The sequence below is a fragment of the Enhydra lutris genome, unplaced genomic scaffold (genome assembly GCF_002288905.1).
Source record: "Enhydra lutris kenyoni isolate GAN:26980312 unplaced genomic scaffold, ASM228890v2 scaffoldscaffold55, whole genome shotgun sequence".
NCBI classification, from domain to species: Eukaryota; Metazoa; Chordata; class Mammalia; order Carnivora; family Mustelidae; genus Enhydra; species Enhydra lutris.
In genome coordinates, this window is record NW_019154139.1 from 5034181 (window position 1) to 5059799 (window position 25619).

At 57.7% G+C, this 25619-nt stretch overlaps 1 protein-coding gene across 5 annotated transcripts; it reads right to left on the minus strand.

The window, feature by feature from the left end:
* Positions 1 to 2962: 2962 nt before the first annotated feature.
* On the minus strand, positions 2963 to 24088 carry LOC111157528 (parvin gamma). 5 transcript variants are annotated; one of them, XM_022519017.1, is made up of 13 exons: positions 24026 to 24088; positions 22595 to 22686; positions 20513 to 20577; positions 18599 to 18701; positions 17528 to 17668; positions 16464 to 16579; positions 15189 to 15244; positions 12933 to 12955; positions 9759 to 9817; positions 9504 to 9572; positions 7346 to 7447; positions 3598 to 3670; positions 2963 to 3168 (listed from the first exon to the last, which is right to left on the minus strand). In XM_022519017.1, the coding sequence occupies exons 2-13, from the start codon at positions 22668 to 22670 to the stop codon at positions 3059 to 3061; spliced, it is 993 nt and encodes a 330-aa protein (XP_022374725.1). In that variant the 5' UTR covers positions 22671 to 22686; positions 24026 to 24088; the 3' UTR covers positions 2963 to 3058. The 5 variants fall into 5 exon arrangements, with proteins under 5 accessions (XP_022374725.1, XP_022374722.1, XP_022374723.1 ...); XM_022519014.1 differs by lacking the exon at positions 24026 to 24088 and adding an exon at positions 21429 to 22408 and having other exon boundaries at positions 22595 to 22660; XM_022519015.1 differs by lacking the exon at positions 24026 to 24088 and adding an exon at positions 21429 to 22428 and having other exon boundaries at positions 22595 to 22636.
* Positions 24089 to 25619: the final 1531 nt, after the last annotated feature.

Here is a 25619-nt window from a genome sequence, read left to right on the forward strand (position 1 = left end):
GGTAGGACAGGGGAAGGGTGAGCTCTGACTTGGACATGGAGAGTTGGGTGGGTCTCCGAAGGGAAGCTGTGCCCGTGGGTCTGGTCAGGAAGGGGAATGGTTGGGGTCAGGGGCTGGCGGTGGGGGGGTGATGGAGTCATTGAGGGGGCAGAGTCTCAGATTGGCAAGATGGGAGGGATTCTGGGGGCGGATGATGGGGATGGTGCCACGGCGACAGGAGCCACGGCGACAGTTCCACGGCGACGGAACCGTGCACTTTGAAGAGGCCCAAATGGCCAGCTTATCGAGTGCATTTTGCCACAATTAAAAAAAAAAAAAAAGGATTGACTCCTGCTTAAAAGGCAGAGGCATTCAGATTGGTCAGAAAGATATGACTACTTGTGTCTGTGAGGAATCCTCTTTAAACAAGGAGATGCGACAGTTCGATAGTAGAAAGACGGAAAAGATCATCTCGCTGTGTTAGTATCAGACAAATGAGGTTTCAGAGCAGGCGACATTCTGGAGCAAAGGAGACACAGATGATACTCCAAGGGGGCATCTTCTCCATCTGCTCGCACCCCCGCCCTTCCCGCCTTCCAGGTGTCCGGTCCTCCCCGTCCTCCCCATGTCTAGAGCTGGCTCCCTGCACCTGTCGACCCTTCTCTCCTCCAAGCCGCTCCCTCCTCCCCTCCTCTCCTCTCTTCCGGAGCCTTCCAGCAGGCATTCCCACAGCCCAAGACCTCTGGTCTTGCCCCCTCAGCCCTGGTCGTCTTCACACCAGGCTCCGAGAAAGCAGGAATCAGAACCGCCCGGCTGCCTTTGCTCCCTCCCTTACACGCACGTCACCCGAGTTCTGTCCGACGGCAAAATTCAATGCTTTGTTCTCAGTTTTACTGAGGAATAATCATACGATTTGATGAGTCTTGATGGTTGTCTATAGTCATGTACCCACCACGCCAACAGTCATGACCCAGAGCAAGCCCACCTCCCCCAAAGCTTCCCTCATGCCTCTTCGTGGTCCGTACCCCTCCCTAAGCCCCTGGCCCTGGGGACCATCCCTCTCTCTCCACTGCTGCAGTTTTGCCTTTTCTAGAATTTCTTATAAACTCTATCATCAGTACGTGGTCTGCTATGTCTCTGATCTTCCACTCTGCCCAGTGCTACTGACATCTTCCATATTGGTTCTGGATCAACACCCCTTTCCACAATGCTGAGCGGAACCTCCACGTATGAACACACTGTAATGCGTTTACCAGCGTATGGTCCTTAGTGTCCTTCCCAGTCTGAGGTTTTGGTGAACAGTACTGCTGTTCACACGTAAGTCTTTGTGTGGACACGTGTTTTCATTTTCCTTGGATAAACACCGAACAGTGAAACGGCTGGGTCCTACGGTGAGTGTCTGTTTTAGTTTCGAAGAAATTGCCAAACGCCTCTCCAAAGTAAAGGTACCGATTTGTATTCCCACCAGCCATGGACGAGAATGCTCCACATCCTTGCCCACACTTGGAATTGTCGGACTTTTCAATTTAGCTTTTCTAGGAGGTGGACAGCGGTAGTTCCCGTGGTTTTCGTTTTATTTCCCTAATGACACATGGTATGGTGACTCCGAGTCAGGCAGCTCCAGCTGCTATGATAAAATACAGACTTTTTTTTTTTTATCAGACTGGGGGCTTAAGCAACAGACATGTATCTCTCACATTTGTGGAGGCTGGAAGTCTGAGATCAAGGTGTCGGCAGATTCAGGGCTGGTGAGAGCCCTCCTTGTGGCTTATAGACTTTCTTGCTGTGTCCTCACGTGGCAGAGAGTGAGAGAAAGCACTGGCATCTCTTACTTTTCTTATTAGGACGCTGATCCCATCATGGGGGCCCCACCCTCATGACCTAAACCTGATTGCCTGTGAATCAGGAGGGGAAGGGAGCAGGTGGATGAGGGCAGAGTGGAAGGAAGACCACTTGAGACCGTCTTACACTCAGACACCAACTCCAAGGGCTCTTGATGTCATTCCCTGTGGGATGTCTTCCCAAGCCCCACCAGCTGGTCTGGTAGAGATGGCCTGGCCCACACCAGCCCCCTACCACAAAGAAGCCTCTCCCCAAATCCAAAGCTGTCAAACTGATAACCCCAGACAGACCTCGTGGGCTCTGTCCTCCACAGGGACCCGGAGCTGGGAACGCAGGGGAGACGCCCAGCAGCAGGCTCAGGGTACCCACCTCAGCCTCCCTGCCAGCCCCGCCCCCTGCCTCCCATGCCTTGTCCTGGCTGGTCCCCCACCAACGTCGGGTACTGGGACAGCCACAGTCAACCCTCCTCCAGGGACTTACTCTTTGCAAAGGCAGCAGGGGCCAAGTCTCACCAGAGAGAGAGCAAGCCCCTCCCCCCCGCCCCCGGGACAGACTGGGAGACCGCAAATCGTTCTCCTCCGGGATGTCTGGGCAGGTTTCTCTGCCACCATTATGAGGGCCTGAGCCACGGTTCCTCTGGCGAGTAACTGACTTAACTTCCCCAAAGGGGCTCCAGGGCTTGGTTTTGGAGCCACGCCCATCAGCCTGAGGGGCAGGCTGGCAGTAGCGGACTGTGGGAAGGCTGGGGCCTCTGGCCATCCACCCTGACCCCCGAGAGTCCTTTCTGCTCCCAAGGTCAGGCCCTGAGCCCGAGGGAAGGTCAGCATCACTGGGCTCTCAGTGGCCCCCACAGGTGCCCTCAGAGATGGGAATCTGAGCACCTTCCATGCCTGGCCCCGTGGGAAGGCGAGCTGCCCTGGGTGGGGTGAGTGGGGAGGGGAGCTCGTACCCATGCGGACGGAACCGTCTCTCCCAGGACACTGCAGGCTCCCCAGATCCCTCCCAGAAATAACACTCGTTAATATAAACTGAGTGAGGCCGGGGGTTGGCTCAAAACTGATCCATGCGTGCTTGCTGAATCCGAAGACATTCAGATGGACACAGGGTGGGGGTGGGGGGGGGAGTGGGGTGGGGTGGGGTGGGGGTGGGGCATCGGAAGGGGCCGGGCCTCGGGGGCAGGGCCCTCTGGGGCCTTCCGGCTGGTGTGCAGGCAGGCTCTGAGAAGCGGCTTCTGGGATTAATTCGGGGATCCACGGGGTGCGCTGTCCGTGCTTTCTTTCAGCTTGTGCTTTTGAAACAAGCTATACAGGACCCGCAACGTGCTTTTGGTGTCCTTGTTCACAATGTCTGTGGGTCGGAGGAGAGTGGGACAGCTGGTCAGGCCTCGGCCGGGGCGAGGAAGGGGGTGACCACCGTCCCACTTTGCCTGGGACCAAAGGGCTTCCTGGGACATGGGACGTCAGAGCTAAACCCGGCGGTCAAGCAGGACTGTTGGTCAGGCTAGGCCTGAGTCCCGGGATCCATCCCAGGGCCCTGCCTCCCACCTCCTCCCACCCCATCCTCCCCTGTATATGCGGTGCCTCCCACATACATTCCCTCAAGGTCTCATCCGTCTGGACAGCCTACCCCAGGTCCCCAGGCCCCCTCCTCCAGTGGGGTGAGTGGAAGCTGTGGGCGCAGCACCCCCCATCGTGGGAACCCCCTGGCCGAGCAAGAGCACTACCCCAACAGAGGCGTCCCACGACTCCACAGCTCCCACGGGCGCCACGCGCTCACCTTTGGGGTCGATGGGGTAGTTGAGCAGACCCTCATCCTTCAGCAACTCCAGGGCCAGGGTGACGTTGTGCAGCTGTGATAAGACCCCACCAAATGTTAGTCCCAAACCCAGGCCCGGGTCCCCAACTCCCAGGCCCGCCCATCACTCATCGTGTGCCTCACACTTCAAGGAGACCATCTCTAGTGGGGAAGGCAGGTATGGAGAGGGGCATCCGGTCTGGAAGTCAGGGAAGTCTTCCTGGAGGAGGTGATGCCTAGAGGTAAGTCTTGCCGGGTGAGGGGACTCAGCCAGGGGAAAGAACACAGGTTTATCCTGGCCTTTTCTGATGCAGCCCCAGCACCGTGGGCAACGGAGGCCCCGATGGAAACAGCTGAGTTCCAGGGGCAAAGCAGAGCTGGGGAGAGCATGGCCAAGGGGCTCACCCAAGCTCACAAGATGGAAAGTGGCGGAACCAGGTCTGTCTCACTCCGATGTCGGAGCAAAGTGGGCTGGAGGCTGTAGCCACCATCCCCTGTCTAGGCACACATGGGTTCAGGCCCCTGCCCGGTCATGGGGTAACCTCCAGCAAGTCACTTGGCACCCCCCGGGCCTACCTTGCTCACCTGCAGAGCGGAGTCACCACCATCTGCCCTGTGTCCTGATCCGGGGTGCTGGGTGGGGGCCTGGGGGAGCCCAGACAGCCCTCGGCTCAGAGCCCATACTCTGTTAGGGGAGTTCTCCCTATTCATGGCTAGTTTCTCTCTGGTGCCCCAAAGCAATCAAAAAGACCCTGTCCTCTGCCTGGGGGCAATGGTCCATTGCAGGGGCAAAGCTATTGGACCCCAGGATCCACCTGTCCTGGAGCATCTGGGAGGACCGGTGTTTCGAAAACACTTTGTCTACTCGCTTAGTTAAAATACATTTACTGAGCATCTATTATGGCTGGCAGTTCAGCAGGGGCCAAACCAGACCCCTCCCCGAGCTCATGGAGTCGATGCCTCTCAACGCTACGAAAACCATCACACTCGCTTCTGGGCATCAAGCCCATGCCCGACCTGAGCCCAGGGAGCTGCCGCAAGCCCCAGAGATGTCTCAGCACACTCCCCGCCCAGGTGTCACTTCCCTTCCATGCACGGCTGGAGGTTATAAAAGTAAAACCATCACCTTGCACAGAGCTGAGGGAAGGCTGTCATCCAGGAGCGTGCACTCAGATCCTCCCAGGGAGAAATAATTGAATGTGGGAAGAAGCCCACGATTCCCGGGGCCGGTGTTTTGATTTCCGCCGAGCAGACGGTCACCTCCCTCCCTCTGTCCCTCGCTTGTCTTCCCGGAAGGAATGACAGTATCACATAAACACCGGTGGCAAGGCAGGTCTGATAATGAGACATCCAGTCTCGAGGGGCACTCTGTCGAGATAATGATTCCTCAGTGTCCCACCGGCGGACAGCGCGGCGGTCCCCGCCCCCTTCAGCTAATGACCTCCTCTGCATTTTGATCATTCACCCCGTGGCTGGGACTGTCCATAGTCCCCTATAAAAATTCATTCTTGGGGTCTGAGCGAAGAGGCTGCTTCTCTCCCCCTGGAGGTAAGTGGCTCAGATTGGGAAGCTGGTTCAAAAATCTGTGGCTGGAGTGGGCTCGTGGACCCCAGGCACATCGCGAGTCAGAACGCTGGTCCCTGGCTTGTCACTGGGGTTTGCGAGCCTGCCAAATATTGGACAGAGGCTTTGAAGTCCCGTGAAGCCCAACCCCCAAATAACCAAGAGGGGACACCTGTGCTGTTCCGGGTCCTGGTTCTGGGCCTCTCCCCCAGGCTCCACTGTCCTGCCTTCTCCCCTGCCTCCATGTCTCCGTGTTCTGCCTTCATCTGCAGGCTCCCTTCCACCACCTAGGCTGGGCTCCGGCCCTCTTGGGCCCTCCCACTGGCCCGGCTTCAGGCCAACCCCTTCCCAGCTGGAGAGAGGCTCACACTCCTCTGTCGCCCGTGGGGCTCACTCTGACTCCCTAGGACAAAATGGGGAGGGGTCCCTGGCACCAGAGGCTGGCAAGCCCGGGCGCTGGGGCCACGGGGCCTCCTGGGCCAACAGGACGAGAGGGAGGTGATGTCATGCCAGCTGTGTTCAGTTTAGTTGCCTGTGTCTCTGCCACCCCTACGAGGAAACCACGCTGGGCTTGCAGCTGGTCCCAGGATGGTGGCAGGATGGTCCCTCGGCACCAAGCTAGACCGCCCCAGCTGAACCCAGCCGAGCCAGGACCAGCCAAACCCAGCCCACCCACAGCTCTGTGGGAATGCACGACTGAGGTGTCAGGTGAGCCACCCGTCGTCCAGGTGGCTTGTCACGCGGCATTTCTGTGGCAGTAGCTGACTGACACGGTCCAGGAGACCCCTGTGAGTGTTGACTGCTGTCCCTGCTGCTACCACTGGAAACACAAACTCCAGGCTCTTGGCTCCTATTCCCAGCTCCAAGCTCTCGAGAACCAGAGCCCTGAATCAATCTTCACGTCAAGACCACCTGTGCCTCCCGTGAAGGGAGAGGCCACGCCCACGAAGGATTCCATCTCCAGGGTTCAAGGGCAAGAACAGCGGGCCAAGGGTCAGAAGGCCAGTCCCTGTGTCAGGACCGCCACCCAGCAGCAGCACGATCCTGAGCAAGTCCCAGAGCCTCTCAGGGCCTCCGCTTTCCCCTCTGTAAAATGGACACGCAACCTGGCTCAGCAGGTTGGAACAAAGTAGGAGGCAGGGGAGGCAGAGGAACTGTCTGGGCAGAGACCTGGAGATGCGAGAGGACCAGGCCTGTGAAGGAGTCCGTGGGACACAGACAGACAAGGCTGTGGATGTGTGGGGGAGGGGCCTGGATGACGGGCCCTGGGGTGGGAGGCAGCAAAGCCAGGATAGAGCCTCACACCCCAGAGGCAGGCCACCGGTCTGACCCATCCCCAGGACCTCAGATCTCACCCTCCCCAGGGACACAGGCAGGACAAAGGGGAGACATCATTTCTTCTCCCACAAATGGCCCCAAAGCTGGCTGGGAACTGGCCCTCAGCCCTGCTCCATGTTCCTGTTCTATAGAAAGAGCCACTGCTGTGGAGAGATGAAGGTGTTGCCTCCCAGTGGGCCCGAGGGACCCTGGAGGGGACAGAGCTAAGCAGGCCACCTGCTGTCCAAGCAGGGCACCTCCCGCCCCAGGCTCCAGCCCATCTCAGCCACCCCTCCAGCGTCAACCTCCGGTAGGGCTGTTGCCCAAGAAGACTCCAGGTCGATCCCCTGATGGATGGTGGGTGGATGGATGGTGGATGGATGGATGGTGGATGGTGGGTGGATGGATGGTGGGTGGATGGATGGATGGTGGATGGATGGGTGGATGGATGGGTGGGTGGATGGATGGATGGTGGGTAGACGGATGGATGGATGGTGGATGGACGGATGGATGGATGGGTGGGTGGACGGATGGTTGGTGGGTGGATGGACGGATGGATGGATGGTGGATGGACGGGTGGGTGGACAGATGGATGGACGGGTGGGTGGACAGATGGGTGGATGGACAGGTGGATGGGTGGGTAAATGAGTAGATAAATAGACAGATAAAGGATGGGCAGGCAGGGGAATGGGCAGATGAATTGAGTAGATGGGTGGATGGATGGGTAGATATATGAATAACCAAACTTGCCCTCCACCCTTCACTTCACCCGGAAGGACATTGGTATTGCCACCTGCGCAAGTCCGTCCACTCAGGAGTAGACCATCAAGGCAACATCTGGAAAACTTACCATTTCTGCAGGAGAGGCGGGAGTGAGGTAGAATTCCTTCAAGTGCAGGAAGAAGCCTTGCAGCTGTCCAATCAGCAGGAGTAAGAAGACCCCGTCTGCAAACTGCAGAGGAGAGCCTTGGAGGCAGATGGCCTGGGGCCCGGCTCTGCCTCCCGCAGGCTGTGTAGCGCCCCCCTCTGAGTCTCAGCGGCCTTTCTGAGACTTCAGGACGACATCCCCGACCTTGCAGTGTGTCGTAATCATTGGCGGCATCAGGTAGCAGACACTCACGGGCCACCTGGCACAGAGCATGTGCTCAATAAAATAAGCTCTTTTTACATTATCAGTGAAATAGCCAAACATCGCTTGTTAAACCACATACTGTTCCGTGAGCTACAGGAGCACAGGAGAAAACAGAGTTGAGTGTAAAACTCCTCCTCCGGGAGAGGCAGGGGACAGCACACGGGCTCTGCGGTCTTTGCGGGCTGCCACATCCATATTTCTGCCTGTTCGGTCTGTGCCGAACAGATAAAGCCGCCCGCCTGCCATCGGCGTAACATATTCTAGCATAATCCTACCCGATCTCTTCAAAGATACAAAACACAAGATTGGATATTGGAGGGAAAACCTCCACTTGAAGTCCTTAACAGAATTTCCTCATATTGGGTCTGTTCCGACATTATTACTTCAGTCTGAAATCTTTTCTGCTGATATTCCCTGATAATACCCCCAAAATACCAGGGACTTCAACTTCTCCCCTTATCCGACAGTCTCTCTATACGGTCCTCCCACATATCATTATTTTCCAAAAGTCTTTTCTTCACCAAGGGAGAGATAAAGACGAGAAGCAAGTAAAATCGAAACCTATGGGATCGTCCTGTATATACCCACATAAAATACAATAAAACCCCAAATTTATCATCTGTGGCGTGTCCACAGTGTCCCAGGTCCTGTGATAAACACCAGAGGCATATCAGCTTATTTCTCGCTTCCAATTCTATGAGGCTGGTCTCCTTAAATTCCTTTTAAAAGAAGAGGAGCCCAAGGTTCAGAGAAATCCAACCCAAAGCCATGCAGATAACATGACGGAGGTGTCCTTGAAGCCCAGGGGCCACACATGTCCATCTAGCACCCATCAGGTCCAGAGCCTGGTGTCGCTAGCCCGCCACGTCCCTGCACCCCATCACACACAGACTTCTGTGGCCACCATGGGACGTGCTGCTGTGTACAGTCTGTGGTCTCAGCCCCTGGATTCAAACTCCAGGTCCTCTGCTCTGTTGCTGGGCGACCTCACATGAGTTCATCAACATCTCTGTGTCTTAGTGTCCTCATCTATAAAATGCGGGAGTATATGCTCCTCCCCCAGGGACTATCAGGAGGATTCAGGGAGGACCTGGATGTAAAGCACTTTGTTCTGGGTCTCACACATAGTGAGGGCTTTACTGCTTTCAGATACCTGGGACCCTGTTCCTCGCTGGCTAATGCCAGGGTGTGTCTGAGAAGCCAGTTAGCTCTGGCTAATATCGCCATAAGCCATTTAGCCCAACGGGAACCAGACCTGCCTCCACCTCCCTCCCCTATGATCACCACGCTGCACGGGCACAAACCAGGGGGCCCAACGCCTACTCCGCGTCTACGCCGCCAACATCTAAGTCCCTGTGGCCAGTCGACGTGGCCGGTGACCAGCAGGTTCCATTGCCCCCCGAAGGCTCTGGGCTGATGACAATCAGCTTCTCCGATCCCCTCTGTGCAAAGGGAACGTTACAGGCGCACAGTCTCCTCCTGGAAGGCCATGGCCCCCTGCGTCAGGCTGACTGGGTAAGATTCCGGTCCTGCCCCACAGTGGGACTTGGTGTAAGGCAGCCACATGGCCTGGGCAGCTGGGGGGTCCACAGGGGCAGGTCTCTAAGTGCCTCGCATGTGACGCTATGAGCAAATGCAATCACACGAGAGGAGCTCCAACCACAGAGGGAAACCCACAGTCCCTGTTTCATGAGGTCCCCACAGTGTCCCTCCCAGCAACACCCACCCCCCGTTGGAGAGAAGGACCCCATGGCTCTGAGAGGCGACACATCCTGGGTCACAAAGGGGCGGGCCCCGGCTCCCACGGCCCCACAGGAACTTCTCCCCCACCTGCAGGGCCCTTCCCACCTGGGGGCCCCCACAGCTGAGTCCCTACCTGGGTGTCCAGGTTCTGCACAGACAGGCCCAGGCGGTCCAGCTTCTGGTTGACGAAGTTCACAACGGCCTACCGGGGGGAGAGCAAGGACCGAAGCCCAGGGCTCGGGTTTGCCACCTTCCCACTCAGGAGGGCACGGGAAGCCCCCAGCGTGGGGTCTGAAGCACAGGAGGGGAGGAGCGGGGGCCTTGTTCCTTCCCCTTCACCCCTCCCCAGGACTCAGGGCAGGCGACTGGGAGCTTTGATCTCTTGTACCTCTTTCACTGCGTTCACCTTCTCCGGGGCCAGCTTAAATAATTCATCAAACATGTCCTCTGCAATCAGAGCCAATAAACACCTCATCACCATGCCGTTACCTTTGTGCCAAACAGGGCCATATTTCCATACAAGTTTCTCAGGGTCCCCAGTCTGGAGGGAGCTGTAGTTCTACCTCTGGCTTCTTCTTCTTCTTCTTTCTTTTTTTTTTTTTTAAAGATTTTATTATTTATTTGACAGAGAGAGACACAGTGAGAGAGGGAACACAAGCAGGGGCAGTGGGAGAGGGAGAAGCAGGCCTCCAGCAGAGCAGAGAGCTCGATGCGGGGCTCGATCCCAAGACCCTGGGACCATGACCCGAGCTGAAGGCAGATGCTCAACTACTGAGCTGCCCAGGTGCCCCTACCTCTGGCTTCTTGAATTTAAAAAATGGGCCTGGGTCTGTCTGGGTCAGTGTTCCCCACTGCATGGCCCAGAGGGAACCGCCTCCCCTCTCTGGGCCTTGGTGTCCTGTCTATAAGGCGTGGGTGTTATCAGCTACAAGGCAGGGTTGTTTGCAGAGAGGAAATCTGGGGTCACGTGACACACTTGGCCCAATGGCTGGGCACACACAGTAGGGCTTCACAAACAGGCCCCCTTTCTGTCGTGGATGCCTAAGGCTTCTGCTCGGCCGCCACCCTGTTCTCTTGGAAGCTGCCCCCCCAACTCCTCCCGGTCCCCTGCTCGGCCCACAGGACCTCAGAGTGACCACAGGTGGCTGAGCAGGCCCACATGGACACTCGGCCCATAGGTCTCCTCCCCAGCACTTCTGGATTGGCAGAATGAGGACATCGAGCCCTGCATCGCACAAAGGTCAGCGCCCTCAGCAGCTGAGTCATGCCTGCGAGGCTCGGAAACAAAGGAGGCATCCTGGCAGCTCAGCAGCTCAGGCCCCGTCCCTCCTCAGACGCCCGAGTCCTCAGACGCATGCCTTTTTCCTACAAGCTGGCTTCCTCGTATTTGCAGCCCACACGTCTCCCTGGGGGAGACCCGTCCTCGCCCGGTCTGGCTAGCAGAAATCACCTTCAGGCTCTGCTACTCAGCAGCTGTGCAACCCTGAGCAAGTCACTTCACCTCTCTGTGCCTCAGTTCTCTCATTAGCAGAAGGGGAAAGGCAGCACCAGATAGCAGCATGGCCTTTCAAATGCACCCACAAATATGGTGGAAACCCCAGTGGTTCCCTCCAGGCCCCATGGCCCGTGCTCCAGGGAACTATGTCCCCAAAGGAGCCAGGAGATTAAAGGCAAGTGGGTGCTCAGGTGACAGGAGCCAGAACAGCGTGAGTGTGCTGGAAGGGGTGGTGAGGAGCTCCCGCTCTGTGTCCCTGCCCCTCACTGCGCGACCCACCCTCATGCTGGCCCCCGACAAACTCTGATCCCGGAGCAACAGCCCCCGCCATCCTCATGCTGCCCTACACACACACACACACACACACACACACCAGCCTCCCTGCATCTCCCCTCGCCTTCCCTCCCCTATGCATCCTCCCTCAGCCTGTTCCCAGAAGCCCCTCGTGGGCCATTATTTCCGCCTCTGCAGGTGGGCTGCCCCTCATGGAAGCCCCTGCCCAGACAGCCGTGTGTCCTGAGCGGGGATGGCTTAGGAAGGAAGATCATGTTAGGAAGCAGGGATGATGGATGGACTGGTGGGCGGGTGGATACTCAGAGGCATTGGTGGGCAGCTGGCTAGATGGATGGACAGTTGGACGATGGGTGGACCGGTGGGGCGGGTGAGCGGATGGACGGGTAGACGGGTATATTGGTGAGCGGATGGACGGTTGAACAGCCGACCAGGCCAACTGACTGCGGAATGAAGGAATGGGGGCGCCTGCGTGGCTCAGCGGGTTAAGCCGCTGCCTTCGGCTCAGGTCACAATCTCAGGGTCCTGGGATCGAGCCCCGCATCGGGTTCTCTGCTCAGCGGGGGGCCTGCTTCTGCTTCTGCCTGCTGCTTCCCCTGCTTGTGCTCACTCTCTCTTTCTCTGACAAATAAATAAATAAAATCTTTTTAGAAAAGGATTTTTTGGCTATAGATGGTACAATGTCAATATAAAAAAGAGGTGCCTGGGTGGCTCAGCGGGTTAAGCCTCTGTCTTTGGCTCGGGTCATGATCTCAGGGTCCAGGGATCGAGCCCCGCATCGGGCTCTCTGCTCAGGGGGGAGCCTGCTTCCCCACCCCCCTGCCTGCGTCTCTGCCTACTTGTGATCTCTTTCTGTCTGTCAAATAAATAAATAAAATTTTTTTAAAAATTTAAAAAGAAAAAAAAAAAAGAAAAACACCATACTGATTAAAACATATGGAACAAATAAAAAATCCATGAGTTCTGGGGAAGCTGGGTGTCTCAGTCAGTTAAGCATCTGACTCTTGATTTTGAAACTCAGATCATGATCTCAGAGTCGTGAACTCAGGGTCATGATCTCAGGCTTATGAGATTGAGCCCCATACTGGGCTCTGCACTGGGTGCAGAACCTGCTTAAGATTCTCTCTCCTCACTCTCTCTCTAAAAAAAAAAAAAAAAAAAAAAAAAAACCACAAAAGTTCACATCAGTAAAAAAAAAAAAAAAAACAGAGAAAAGAAAATTAAAAGAAACAATTATAAAAAAATGATTGAAAGCAAGAAGGAATGGCCAGACTAATGCTGCTATGGATGGGTGAAGAGGTCTGTCACAAAAGCAGCAGCCACGGTCCCAGATCAGCCACGATGAGGCCCCCACGATGTGCTAAGCGCATTCACAAATTCTTTCAACCCTCATCACCAGCCCAAGAGGCCGGTGCCGTCGTTAATCCCACTTCACAGATGAGAAAGTTGAGGCACAGACAGGCTAAGACCCTCGCCCAAGTTCTCCCAGCTGCTGAGAGGAAGCATCAGAAACCAGGCTATCCGGGTGTAACAGCCCCACCATCAGACTGCTGGGATTCTAAATCCCCCACACGAGCGATATCAGGAGAGGAAAGAGCCAGATCCATGGACAGACTGACAGACAGGAGGAGGGACAAATGGACCAGAAGAATCCTCGAGGTACACACAGAGGGGTGCAAAGGGGTGAGAACGCCCAGCAAAGCAACCCTTGTCGCCACGTCTGTGTCCACACGCACCCGAGAGCAAAAGATCTCCTTAAGCCGCGGTTGTACTCACTTGCAGGCTGGTCCTTGTCTGTGCTACAGGGAGATTGTAGGGGGAGAAAGGCAAAGAAATGGTTAAAAAAAAATACCGTCTTCAGACCTGGAGTTTCTTCCTATGACAAGACTTGGCACGGGGAGAGCTGACTGCAAAGCCGGCAGGCTCCGTCTTCCCTGGCAGCTTCGTAAGCGGGCAGGGGCACCTTCCCTGGAGGTTTCCACCCCGAGCTATGTCTGGGTTTTGTCATTTCTGTGGTTGTCACTTTAGTTGGGACGGGAGGCATTACACGTGCAACCAGACACACAAATTGTAAGTTTATTGCGGGTGCGTTTTTCATATCCCCTGTGGGGTCAGCACCCCGGTGAGATACAGACCCTTCCTAGCAGCCCCCGTGCTCTCCCCCCTCAAACCAGCATGACCGCTGCTCTGGTCCCCCCCACCGTGCATGCGTCTGGCCTGTTCTGGGAGTCTGTGTCCGTGCAATCACCCAGGACACCCTCTTCTGGGTCTGGCTTCTTTCACTCTGCGTTTCTTGTTTTGAACGGTTTTCCTTTGTCTTTGGTTCAGTTTTCCAGCCCCGCCCTTTAGAAGCAATGTTCTGGGCCCAAAGCAGGCCCAGTGGTCCCAGGGGAGCCAACTGCCCCCCACCCCGTGCCTGTGCCCCCAGCAGGGGACCGGGCCATGCAGGGCAGAGCAGGCGGCCTCAAGCAAAGACCCGGAGCTCATCAGCAGGAACCAGGGTGCCGGAGGGAGAGATGCCCCCGTGCGCCCGAGACGTCAGGGGAGCCGTCAGAGTTCCGAGCTCATAAAGGCGCGGAGAAAGATGACTGTAGGACCACAAGTGGGGCAGGAATGTGATACCATGAGCAGACGACAACTCCCCACACAAGTTCCTGAAGCTTTGGCTTTGGAGAGGGAGCCAGGTCACCGCCACCAAGCAGCAGAGTGACTGGGAGGTCACTCAGCCTCACTGGGTCAGAGGGCAGCCCTGGGGAAGGTTAAATGGGCCTGTGTGTGCACCAGACCCCCTGGCACGAGGGGCCTCCTCCTGACCTTCGCCCTGCTCGGCACACGAGCTTGGGTCACAGCGGACCCTGGCCATCAACTTGCTGTTGGTTTCAGTACCTCCCACTCCCCATGGGAGCCACAGACTGGGGGGACCCCAGGGTTGGAGGGAGTTCACGTGGGGGAAGGCCCCCTTGCACACATTGCCTGTAACCTTCACAAGTGAGCTGGATTCCTTGGGGTTGCTCGGGCCACCACAGTCTTAATGGCTGGAGGGGGTCCCTGAGATTTTCAGAGGAGCTGAGGCTCAACCCAGTGGGAGGTGACTTGTTGGAGGTCACAGAGCTCGTATCCCACCGATGGGGAGCCAAGCCCAGGTCGGGCTGCGTGCCAAGCCTGTGAGCTACAGAGAACTGACTCCCCTAGTCAGGCTCTGCGAGGGTCAAACAGGTCCCAGGATCTACACAGCCCACCCTGCCCGTAGTGGGCACCCAGCAAATGTCAGGCCCACTCTCACTCCAAGGCCCACTCTCAGACCCCCCCAGAAAGACCCGGCCAGCCCGGCCTGGGAGAGCCCCTACCTCCAGGAGGGCAGAGGGCAGGGCTCACTGGCAGAGCATTCTGCTCGCCCAGACAGACGGAAAGTAAACAGATGGACAGCTGGATGACATGGACACTCAAGGAGGGAGCCTTCCATCCCGCACACAGTAGGTGCTCAATAAATGCTGGTGGTATGAGGGAGTGTTTGGTGCGCTTGTCTCCGGGCACTGGGAGGCCAGAGGGGTTCGTACCCCCGCTATAATGCTGTAGCATCTCCCTGCCGTGGGTGATTCCCTCACCCACATCCAGTACATGTGCACCAGGCAAAGGGGAACCAACATGGCATCGGGGTCCTCTGCCCCCAGGTCTGGACTCCTCCTGGCCCGCAATAGCTATGATGTGACCTCAGGACCAGGAGCCATGGCCCCTTTTCTAAGCCCGACTCTGCCTGTTTTGTTGGGTTGTGCAGAGGACGAAATGAGCCGGCAGGGTGGGCTTGCCTACAGCCCATAAGGGGCCATGCCCTGTGAGGCCCAGAGAGATGCAAGGGCGCCCAGTGGGGCTAAGGGGACAGCAAGGCCCTCTGGGGGCTGAGACAAAGCTAGAGAGGTGTGAGGGTCCCTCCCACAAAGGTCAGGTAGATCAGACCCCGGGCCCCAGGCCCCACAGCCCATTCCCAAAACAACACAAGCTGGTCTCCGCTGTGGGCCCCGGTTCTTCCCTCACCTGCAGTCAGTGAGCTGTTCCACTGACTTCTCGGACTTCAGACCACTTTTGGTGCTCTAAGAAAGAAAAAAGGGGAAGAAATTGAGTAATCCCAGAAAACTCAGGGACCCACTCCAGCCATGAAGACTGTAGTGGCCCAAGCAGCCCCAAGGAATCCAGCTCACTCTACCTCATCCCCTCCTTAGGGTGGTTCCTGGAAGCTCTCATCACGGTGGCCTGGCTCATTTGTCTTTCTTTCTTATAAGCCTTGAATCCCATGAGGATGAGAACAATGTCTGTCTTGTTCCCTAGGTATCCCCAGAGTCTCACCCAGTGCCTGGCTCATAGGGAGTCGATGAACATGAGTTGATCTGAATAATGATTGAATGATCCCAGATGGATGGATGAATGGACAGATGGATGGATGGATGGATGGATGGATGGATGGTGGATGGGTGGGTGGATAGATGGATGGATGGATGGATGGATGGATGGATAGACAGATGGATGGACGGGTAGGTGGATGTCAGGATGTGGGTAAAAGTGTGGGTGGACAGGTGGGTGCATGGATTAATGAATGAGTGAATGAGAAAGTGAAGGAGTAAAGGAATAAAGTCCCCTCTGATTTATATAAGAAATACGAACAAAGTCATGACGCTATTTAGTAGAGAATTTTAATCAATGGTTTTGAAAAAAAAATGATTTCACCTGAATGAAAGATAAGCTCCAAGACAGGAAGGGCCGTTGCTCACCAGGTACTCAGAGATTGGGGGAGGGAGTGTGGTGCTCAAAGTGTGCCTGAGGGAGAAGCCGTGGTTCCGGGGACATAAACCTCAGCGCCAGTTGTGAGTGGGCTAGAGTGAGGGGGCCCATGGGTGGAGAAACCTGAGAAGGCTCCCTTGCCCGGTCACAGCCCTCCATAGTGACCAAGGGACAACACTGCCGTGATGTAGGCCAAGGCTATGAAGCCTCCTGAAAGGCGATGAGCAGATGCCCACTTATGGTCCACGTGACACAGCTGCCATCAGCCAGGAGTTTCCTAACAGCCCCAGGCAGACGCTATCTGCTGAGCTAAGTGGGACCAGCCAGCCCGCAGACCCACTTACAGGGCCCCTGGACTTGACGTCTCCCACCCACAGCTCCAGTCCAGCCCCCACGGCGGTCCTGGAGGGATGTGATCTCTCTCAAGAGAGGGTCAGGCCCCTCCCATGCCGTACCCCCCAACACAGGGTACAGGGATATGCATCCAAAATGCTCAGCCTACACACAGTGGTCCCCCAGGGCCCAGCCTCGTACCTCCATGGTGATCACATCCACCTGGACGTTGGTTGGGAGGGGCAGGTCAGGCTGGAAATGCTTGGCCAAGGCCACGAGCAGATGCAAGGTGGCCAGCAGGTCCTTGCTGAAGATGGCTGGGAGGGGAGGGGACACAGGTCAGAACCGAGGAGTCACCAAAGCTGGGGCTGTCTCCTTGCTGTCACAACCACCCTCTGAAGACCAAGGAGCTCTGTGTCCAGCCTTCTGGAAGGCAGAGGTGTGGAGACATTCATTCTGAACCCAAAGCAGTCACCCTTTGCCTTCAACAGCCTGCCCTGCTAATGCAGCCCATGGGCACAAGGCACCGTGCAGACGGGGCTTCGGACACAGTCCCTGCCGACAGTTGTGAGCAACTCGATGCCCTCCAGTGGGGCCCTGGCTGGAGGAATTGGTGGATTCAGGTGAGCGTGACTTAATTCAGGGCTGACATTATGCACATCAGTCATTGAAAGTGAGTCTTTAAGCATCATGGTCAAGGCAATGGCATGAGACCCAACCAAAACTGGGCTTGAAAACGGCTCCATCATCACCCCCAGCCCTGGAGAAGGTGCCAAACCCCTTTTAGCCTCAGTGTTCTCATCTGGAAAATGGGAGGGATGTGGCGCTCTGAATGGCAGGAACATCATACTGAACCACCAGCAGGCTGGGGGAGGGGGTCTGGGTGCTGGACTCATGCTCATTTCTCACAAGCCAGGCCTGCAGGTATGACTTAAATCAACTAATGAAAGAGACTGGTGGCACCCATTGGGCAAGAGAAGTGGGGCTTGTGGTGTTGGGACTCAAGCGGGAGCTGCTGCATTTTTTACTGTGTTCTCGCCGCTCAACGGTGCGCTCAGTTGCAGCCACGCTGCCACGCTCCGGGGTGCGAAGGGCTGTCCGCTCCCAGCAGGTGCACAACTGTGCCCAGGAGGCCATGCTTCTGTTTCTTCCAAGTCCCCGAGGTGTCCCCATACCAGAGGCAGGTGTGCACACACACTGCGGCAACAGAGGCCACTGGTGCAAAGGGACCTGGGCGCCCCCGCCCCAGCCAAGGCCCCACTTACTTTCCACACTCCACTTGAGCTGCCTTTCCTCCGCCTGCAGGCTGCGGGTGATGGCCTCCAGCACCACCTCCAGCTTGCGCCTCTGGCTCGGGGCGGTCAGAGCCATCTCCTCCACCTCCAGCTTGACCCCGGTCAGCATCTCTACGGGCAGGAGAGAGCAGGAGAGCCAGGGAAGGCGTCAGGGGAGAGGTGGGGGGCAGCAGAAGAAGGAAGAGGGGAGGACGGTTGGGGAAGGGGAGAAGGCACTGGAGGTCCCCCCCACCATTAGCTGTGTGACCTGAGCAAGCCCACACCCTCTGAGCCGCCCTCCACTGGCCCTTCTCCTTGACCACCTGGTCCCCGCTCCCTTAGCACTCTGCACAGCTCTGTGCACCTCCTTTCTACAAGGCAGTGTGACCTTGACTCCTAGGCTCAGATCCTGACTCCCCCGCCTTCTTTACTCCGAGACCTTGGACAAGTGACTAAGCCTCTGTTTCCTCGTCTGTAAAATGGGGACACTAATAGGATAGGGTTTTCCCTGAGGATTAACCGCACTTGCTCCACGGCAGGGGGAAGGGGCTGGTGGGATCATTCGGTAGCCAACTATAAAGGGCTCCATGACCAACCAGTGCTGAGCCAGGCCCCAGGCTGGTGGAGGACCGGAATCAGGCCCAGCCCTGCCCTCAGGGACCTCACAGCTTTGTGTAGAAGGAAAGTGTGCGGACCAAACCTGACACCTCAACAGCAAGGGGGAGGGTAATCGGGGGCAGGGTGGGGGGTCTGCCTGGGGCAGGAGGCAGCCCTGAGAGTGAAGGCGCCCTGGGGAGCATTAGGCATTTCCAGATTGAGACACCTCCTCCCCGGGTGGGGGCCCGATGCACCTCTACTCGTCCGGGTCATCTCACTGCTGGCCGGCCTTCTTCGGCAGCAAGTACAGCCCAAGGCCGGGGACCTGGGTTCTTTTGTTAACCCCGGGAGCCCATAAACAGCAGGCACTCCACACATGACGTTCAGTGGGTGAGAAGCCCCCCACAGGGGCCTGGGCGGGCCAGGATGGGGGGCTGGGGCCCCAGCCTGGGGGCTGCCACTTACGGAAAAGGTGGTGCAGGATGAGCCCATCGAATATGTCCTCCTCCAGGCTGCGGACCACAATGTGCTCGGGGAGGAGCTTGGTGTTGATCCACTCTATCAGCACCTGTAGACCCCAACAGGACCGCTGACCTGGGACCACTCCTCACCTGGTCCCCCACCTGGCTCGGGTCCAACCTCAGTCTGGAATGCCCTCCTCCCTCCTACCAACTCCTACCCATCCTTCAAGGCCAGGTCAAACATCACCTCCTCTGGGAAGCCCTCCCTGCTCTCCCAGGCTGAGTGAGGGGACTACTCTGGGCTCCCAGGGACCAGGGAACGGTAGGGTTGTCTTTTGTCCTGTGCAAGGTGTCCGTGCCGGGAAGCTACCGTCACAGGTACCTGTAACTGGGGAGGTGGCTGTGGGACTGGATAATTGGGAAGAGCTCTGAAAGCCCCTGATAGAAAAAGCCTAAACTGCCTTGAAAAGGCTGTGGGTAGAAATCTGGACATGAAGCAGGCAGTTCTGGTGAGAGCTCAGAAGGCGAGGAAAGACACAATACTGGGAACACAGAGGAGGCCACGTGACAAGAGAGGCCAAGAGTGGAGTGGCACATCTACACTCCAAGGGACACCAAGGGTTGTCGCAGACCTCTGATAGCAGGAGAAAGGCCTGGGATGGGTTTCCCCTGAGAACCTCCAGGAAGAACCCCCCGCCCACCCCTTCGCTTGGGACTTCTGGCCTCCAGGCTGGGAGACCATCAACCTCTTGTTTGAAGCCACCTGGTTTCTGATACTTAGTGGTGGCAGCCCCAGGACACCAGCATGGGGGCTGTGGGTGTCCCACCCTATCCCCTGACTTCCAGCTAGGGGGCACCCCCTGTTCCCCTTTGTGACTCTGCCCAGGCTCTACCCTACCCTGCCTGGGCTCAAGAGGCCAGAAGGGCAGGAAGCAGAGCCCTGTGCCTTTAAGGGAGCAGCACCAGCTACTCCAGAGTTGGTGAGGAAACCTCCAAGCTCCTCCACCTCTGCACCTGTTCCCAGAGGGGCCCAGCGGGCTTCAGCTCCCACAGTGGCCACCCCTGCCCCTGTGGTCCCTCCCTCCCCATCTCCCTTCCCCACTTGCTTTCCTTGTCTCCTGCTCTTAACCTCCCGACTCACTACTTGCATCCAAACCCTTGTCTCAGGATCAGCTCTTGGAGGGGCCCAAATTAAGACGTGTCAGTGCCCTGTCTGGTTTTCCAGAGGGACCATGCTGGTCCTACCCTGGGTCCCAGTGCCTGATGGTGGGAAAGGTGGGATGGAGGGAGCGAGGGAACAGGAGGCAGAAAGGAAGGATGGGGATTGGCCACAATCTGGAGGTGGTACAGGCCAGGAGGCCTCCCTGGAGGATGCAACAGAAAGGCCATGCGGAGACTGGAGAAGTAAGGCAGAGGAAAACGGAGAGCTGAGCTTGCCTATGCTCAGCTGGTCTAGCAGCCACAGCAGGAGACTCTGAGCCAAGGAGAGACAGGCAGACGTGAGTGACCCACACCCGTTTCTGCCCATTTTGCCAGCTCTCCTTGGCCTCGGACAGGTGAAAGGGCACAAGGTTTTGAGCCTGGGTCACACTCCAGCTCTGGTCGGCCACTGGCCAGCCATGTGTCCCCCACAGGTCAGGTGACCCCTCTGAGCCTGACTATCCCCTCCACGGGATACAAAACAGCAGGTCCCTTTTGACCGTTGTGGGGCTTATTGGGATCGTCTAGGTAAAGGCACACTGTCGGTGCTCCATGAACGTTCTGTCGTGTGGTCAGTCATTCAGCAGGTCTGCCAGGGAACTGCGGGATCCCCACCGGCTGGCCTGAGGCCAGACAGGAGAGGGGTGGCCCGCTGTCCCCACCCCAAGAAGACGAAAAGACCACCTCTGAGGAGAGAGACCACAGGAAGCTGCCGTACCTTTTGCAGTTCCTCAAATTTGGGATCCTGCCGGGAAGTGGGGGGCAGGTATTTCCTCTTTTCTCCTGGAAGCAGAGGAGAGCATGACACCCATGTGGGGACCCTGCAGGGGGCTGGGCAGCTCTCTCCCTGCAGGTCACCTGAGGCAGGCACCTTGACACAAGGCAAATTTGGTCCTCTTGCTTCACGTGTATACACACCCATGCACACGTGCGCACGCACACACCCATGCACATGCGCACACGCGCACACACATGCACACACACACCCTGAGCATCAAACATCCAGAGTGACTTGGATTCCCCAGACACGCCTCACCGCCCACGCCCCTTCCTTAGCCCACCTGCCCCCGCCACACCCCAAACGCCCTTCCCGCTCATTTCCCTCCTGAGTACCCGCTCATCCTCGGGCACAATATTTATATTTTGGGGACATACTTAGCCTGAAAAACTATTTCTTGTTTGAAATTCAAATTTAACTCGGCCTCCTGTGTTTTATCTGGCGATTCTACCCACTCCCTTAAGAAGACACGGGGCTCACACAAGCCCAGGGGCCGGGCACCGAGGGGCCGAGGCGGACTCCCATTGCGTCTGTCTGGCTCCCTGGTGTGGGCAGGACACCGAGGCCGCCGCGGCTGACTCTCCGAGCCCCGGGACCCTGGCCGGCAGCTTCCTGACATTTTGGACTCACGGGACCCACACACGTCAGGGCCGAGAGGAAACTGTAAGATCATCTAGTCTCAGGGAACATGGGGGAAACTGAGTCACCATGTGGGGAACTGCCTTGTCCAAATTCACAAGATGAAACGCCTCCGTCTTCTTCATAGGACGCAGCTGGAGACATTTCCTAGACGTTCTGGAAACCTTCAAGGACTACCCAGCCCCATGTCTCCTGACAAGAAGGAGGGAGACCTAACCCGCTGGGCACCGGCAGGCTCTGGACCCACGCCTGGGGAGTGGGTGGCTGGACGGCTCTGGTGGCGTCCCCCCACCCCTTCCTGGAGCAGGTTTCCTGCCGCTCTGAATCATCCCACGTTCCAGCTCTGCCTACTAGTGCTTCAAGTATTTCTAAATCAACTGTAAAACAAAAAACAAATATTTTTTTCAAATCACTAAGACCTACTGCTAACAGCAGTTTTTCTCCTGACGCTTTCCAGCCTCAAACCCTCTACAAACAGAAAGCCCTGGACAGCTGGACAGCTCAGGACGTCAGCCCTCGACACTGGCCACCCCTGCCCGGCCCCCGGGGTCTCACTCACCGCCCCAGGGTCTCTCCGCATCCCCGCCTATCTCGAAAGGCTGTCTTCAGAGCACCTAGATCAAGTCACTATCTGCTCTTTGAATCATTTCACTCTTTCTCTCCGTCCTCATACTTATGTTTGAAAGGTGACATAAATTCTAGAAAGTTCGCCTAAAGCCCCTGCTGAGCGGGACTTTTTGGGATAGCTTCCTATGTTGCTTCTTTCCTGTGACAGGGTGAGGACGGCCTGGGGCACCTGACCTGTCCTTTCTGACTGTCCCCTGGGTGGGAGGTTCCGGGGGCAGTGGCCACAAGCTCCTCCAGCTCAAAAAACAGACTTGTGCCATTACCCCATCCTCCGGCCACCCCCTTCACAAAGGGACCCAGGCACGTGAAGGAAGCAGATCGGCAAGCCCCCACCCACGAGGCATCCGGTGTCCACTGTCCACTACAGTAACAGACACCTGCTACCTGCCACCTTCCTTTCTGGGCCTCAGTTTCCTCGTGGACGCCAAGGAGGCAGAAGAACCCACCCTCAGAGCAACAGATGAGCCGTCTCTGGGACTAAATACACAGCAGCTGCTGGAATCCCTCTTCAACGTCACCATTGACATCGAGACATGCGGTTATGAGGATACAGGGCGCCTGCCGAAGTTTCTGGAAGCAGGGGCAGGGGGCTGTCAACGATGAAGCAGACGCATCGGCAGGGGCCCAACAGACCCGGGTGCTCAGTTGAGAACTTGAAAACAAGGCAGCGCCCAGAGCTGCCTGTTTGGGTCCTGCTGTGCAGACCCTCACCGTCCCCGCCCTGGCCGGCCCCCCAGCCCCACGTGGGCACGGCACCTTGTGAGAACTCCTCCTCCGCCGGTGGGCCTGTCACCTTGGGGAGCTGCAGCAGGCTGTAGGACTCTGACTCCATTTGCCCCTTGCTGGCCCTGGGGTTGTGGGAGATAGTGGGCATCAGGTCCGCGGAGCCCCACACTCCTTCTGTGAGTCACTTCCTCCTGACCCCGAGGCACAGGGAGAGAGGGTGGGGGCTGCCTAGGCAAGGGGCAGGTCCCCCCATGAGAAGTAGGCGTGGGGCCGATTCTTCCGGGTCCCTGAGCCCGAGGCAGGGGGCACAACGTGAACGAGTGGACTAAGCTCGCCTGCCAGCGTCACCTGACTCCTGTGCCATCTGCGTAGGCCTGGCTTACAGAGGCGGCCTGGCCCTGCCTGTCCAGGCCTCTCTGTGGTTTGGGGGGTCTCAGTGCTCCCACCAGCATGGGGGCCCACATTCACAGGGTGGGCACTGCCCCCCTCTGCGTGTTCATTAAAGGCAGGGGGCTGGGCTCACCCCCTGCAGGATGGGGCCAGTCCAGAAGCCGCCCCTGTCCTCCTTCCTGTTCCCCGGGGCTCACTTCCTCTCCTGCTCAGCCCACAGCATCTCCCCGCCCTTCGGCCCCAGCGTCTTCCCCAGCGTTTCTGGTCCCGAACAGACACTGGGGCCAGGGTGTCCGCCATCAGAATGGTGGCCAGCTCCAGCCCCTGGGGAGGCTCCCAAAGATGGGGACCTTCACAGGGGCTATAGCCTCCCCATCCCCCAACGGCCAGCCCAGGGACCAGGCCACTGCTGGTTCCATCCTGCCCTGAGACGAGGATCGGGGAGAACACAGCCATGGGGCCAGCCCTACCCCCTCAACTCCCCAGCCTCCATCTGGACAGGATTCGTCCGATGGCCAGAGAAGAGGAAAGAGCCTTGCCTGGGGGTTTCGGGGGCCCAGGTTCTCTTTGTGTGACTTAGCACAAATCCCCTCCCTTTCTGGTCCTAAAAATCTTTACAAGATAGGCCTGAGCTCACCGAAGGCCATGGAGTGTGGAGTGGGCTTAGAGCCGGGATGGCCTCAAGCCCTTTCCGCCCCGGGCAGCCCCTCCCTGCCCCGGGCCTCAGTTCCTTCATCTGAAACTGGGAGTCCTCTCTTCCCCGCATGCCGGGTGAGGCTCAGGGGAGGCGGCAGGTGGGAAGGGAGGTCGCCCACCTGGCCACACAAGGGGATGGTACCCATCTGCCTGTCCGGCCCCAGGAAGGAAGAATGGCCGCTGCTAAGCCTGGGGCCGGAGGGGCCCAGCCTGACCCCCTCCCTGTGTGGCCTCAGCTGAGGCTGTGCTCTCTGGGGTCGTTTCCACAAGCCCCCAGGAGGCCTCCCTCGCTGAGCTCTGGCTCCCAGGCATTAGAGAGAGGCAGAAAGCCCCGAGCCGAGGGCTCCCATGAGCTCAGACGCCAGGACGACTCACCTGGCAGCCTCTTCCACACCAGGAGGTGAAGGTCTTGGAGCTTGTGATCACGGGCTTCCCAGTAAAAGCTAAGTCCCAGCCGTGGGGGGCTGGAGGGGCCGGGGGAAGGCAGGGGCCACGCGCGCGGCTCACTTCCTCCAGGCCTCTGGCTTCCGCTGAGCCTGCCCGGCAGTGTTGGCACGGAGCTTCCTCCTTGCTGGGCCGCAGGGCCTGCTGCCTCCACGGGCCCACCGGAAAGCCCTGTCCCGGAGCCCCGAACGCCCAGCCACACCTGCCGGCCCTCAGATGCCTCGCAGCCAGCTCAGATCTGCCATTTCTTCCCTCTCTCCCTCTCCCCTCCCCAGCACCCGACCCGAGCCAGTCCCTCCTGGCCTCTCCATCTCTGGGCCAGCGCCAGCTGGCTGCTGAGGCCACAGACCACACATCCCAGCCACCAGCGAACCCTGAGCCCTGCCTCGGGCCATCCCGCCACCCCCACCCCAGCCAGCCCCTCCCCCTTTCTCCGGCCTGCACCACATAGAAGCCTCCTTGCTCGACTCCCACAGCCCATCCCTCACGCCCCAACCCCTGCCTGGGATGCTCACGTCCCAGACCCCTCACCAATGGCATCCCATTATTCTTAAAATAAAATCTACTCTGCACAGCCCAGCACGTGTCCTGATGGACCTGCCGGCTCGATCACTCCCATCTCTAAAGCTCCCAGCCATGCTGACCAACTTTCTGCTTCTGGAATACCTTACTGTCTCCTCTGCCTAGAAGCCCCTGCCCCAGTTTTTTAAAGGGGCTAAGTCCTCATCCTTATTATCACCGTAAATGCCTCCTCCTTCAGGAAGCCTTCCTGAACTGCCTCATCTAAAAGAGGACATCTGTAGGATTCTTTACCACAGGTCTGAAAATCTTCTGTGTCCCAGTCCCTGGAACAAGGCCTGACGCCAAGCAGACTTGATGACCGCTGCTGACTGCTGTCGCGTAGGGGGCGACATTCTTCCAGAGGAGAAGTGGGGCTCGACGGAGGAGTAAGAGTTCGCCCACTACAGACGTGTGCGAATGTTCCAGGTGGAGGGAAGGGTGCGTGCAACGGTGTTACGGAGTTTGAGGAGAGGCCCGGGATGGCAGGAGAGGCGGCGATCCACTCAGACCCGAGCTGGGGTCCTGCACGTGAATCGTGACGAGCCAGGATGAAACTGAATGTTCATGGCAGCAGCGACCGTGCTGAGGGACTGGGACGCCAAGCACCCCCGTTTCTGCTGACAGATCAGGCCGGAAAGGGGCAGAGAAGGTGGGAAGCGGGAACAAGGGCGCGTGTGAGCAGGAAAACGGCGTCGTTCCCAAGAACTTAAAAAACGACAGGAAGTATGAGCGATTGTGACCGTTACTATTTATTGAGTAACTGAAGACGAAACATAGTTCTAAGGGCTTCAGTCTCCCGGGGGCAGCCTGTGGGGCAGGTGCTGCTGTCCTCCCGGCTTGCAGAAGACGACACAGACGGTCAGGATTCCGTTTCTGCCATCCCGACGGCACCGTGGGAGCCCGGGGTTTGTGGCGCGGCAGGGAAGGAACCCACTGGGCCTGGGCAGGTGCGTCGGGCCCGGTG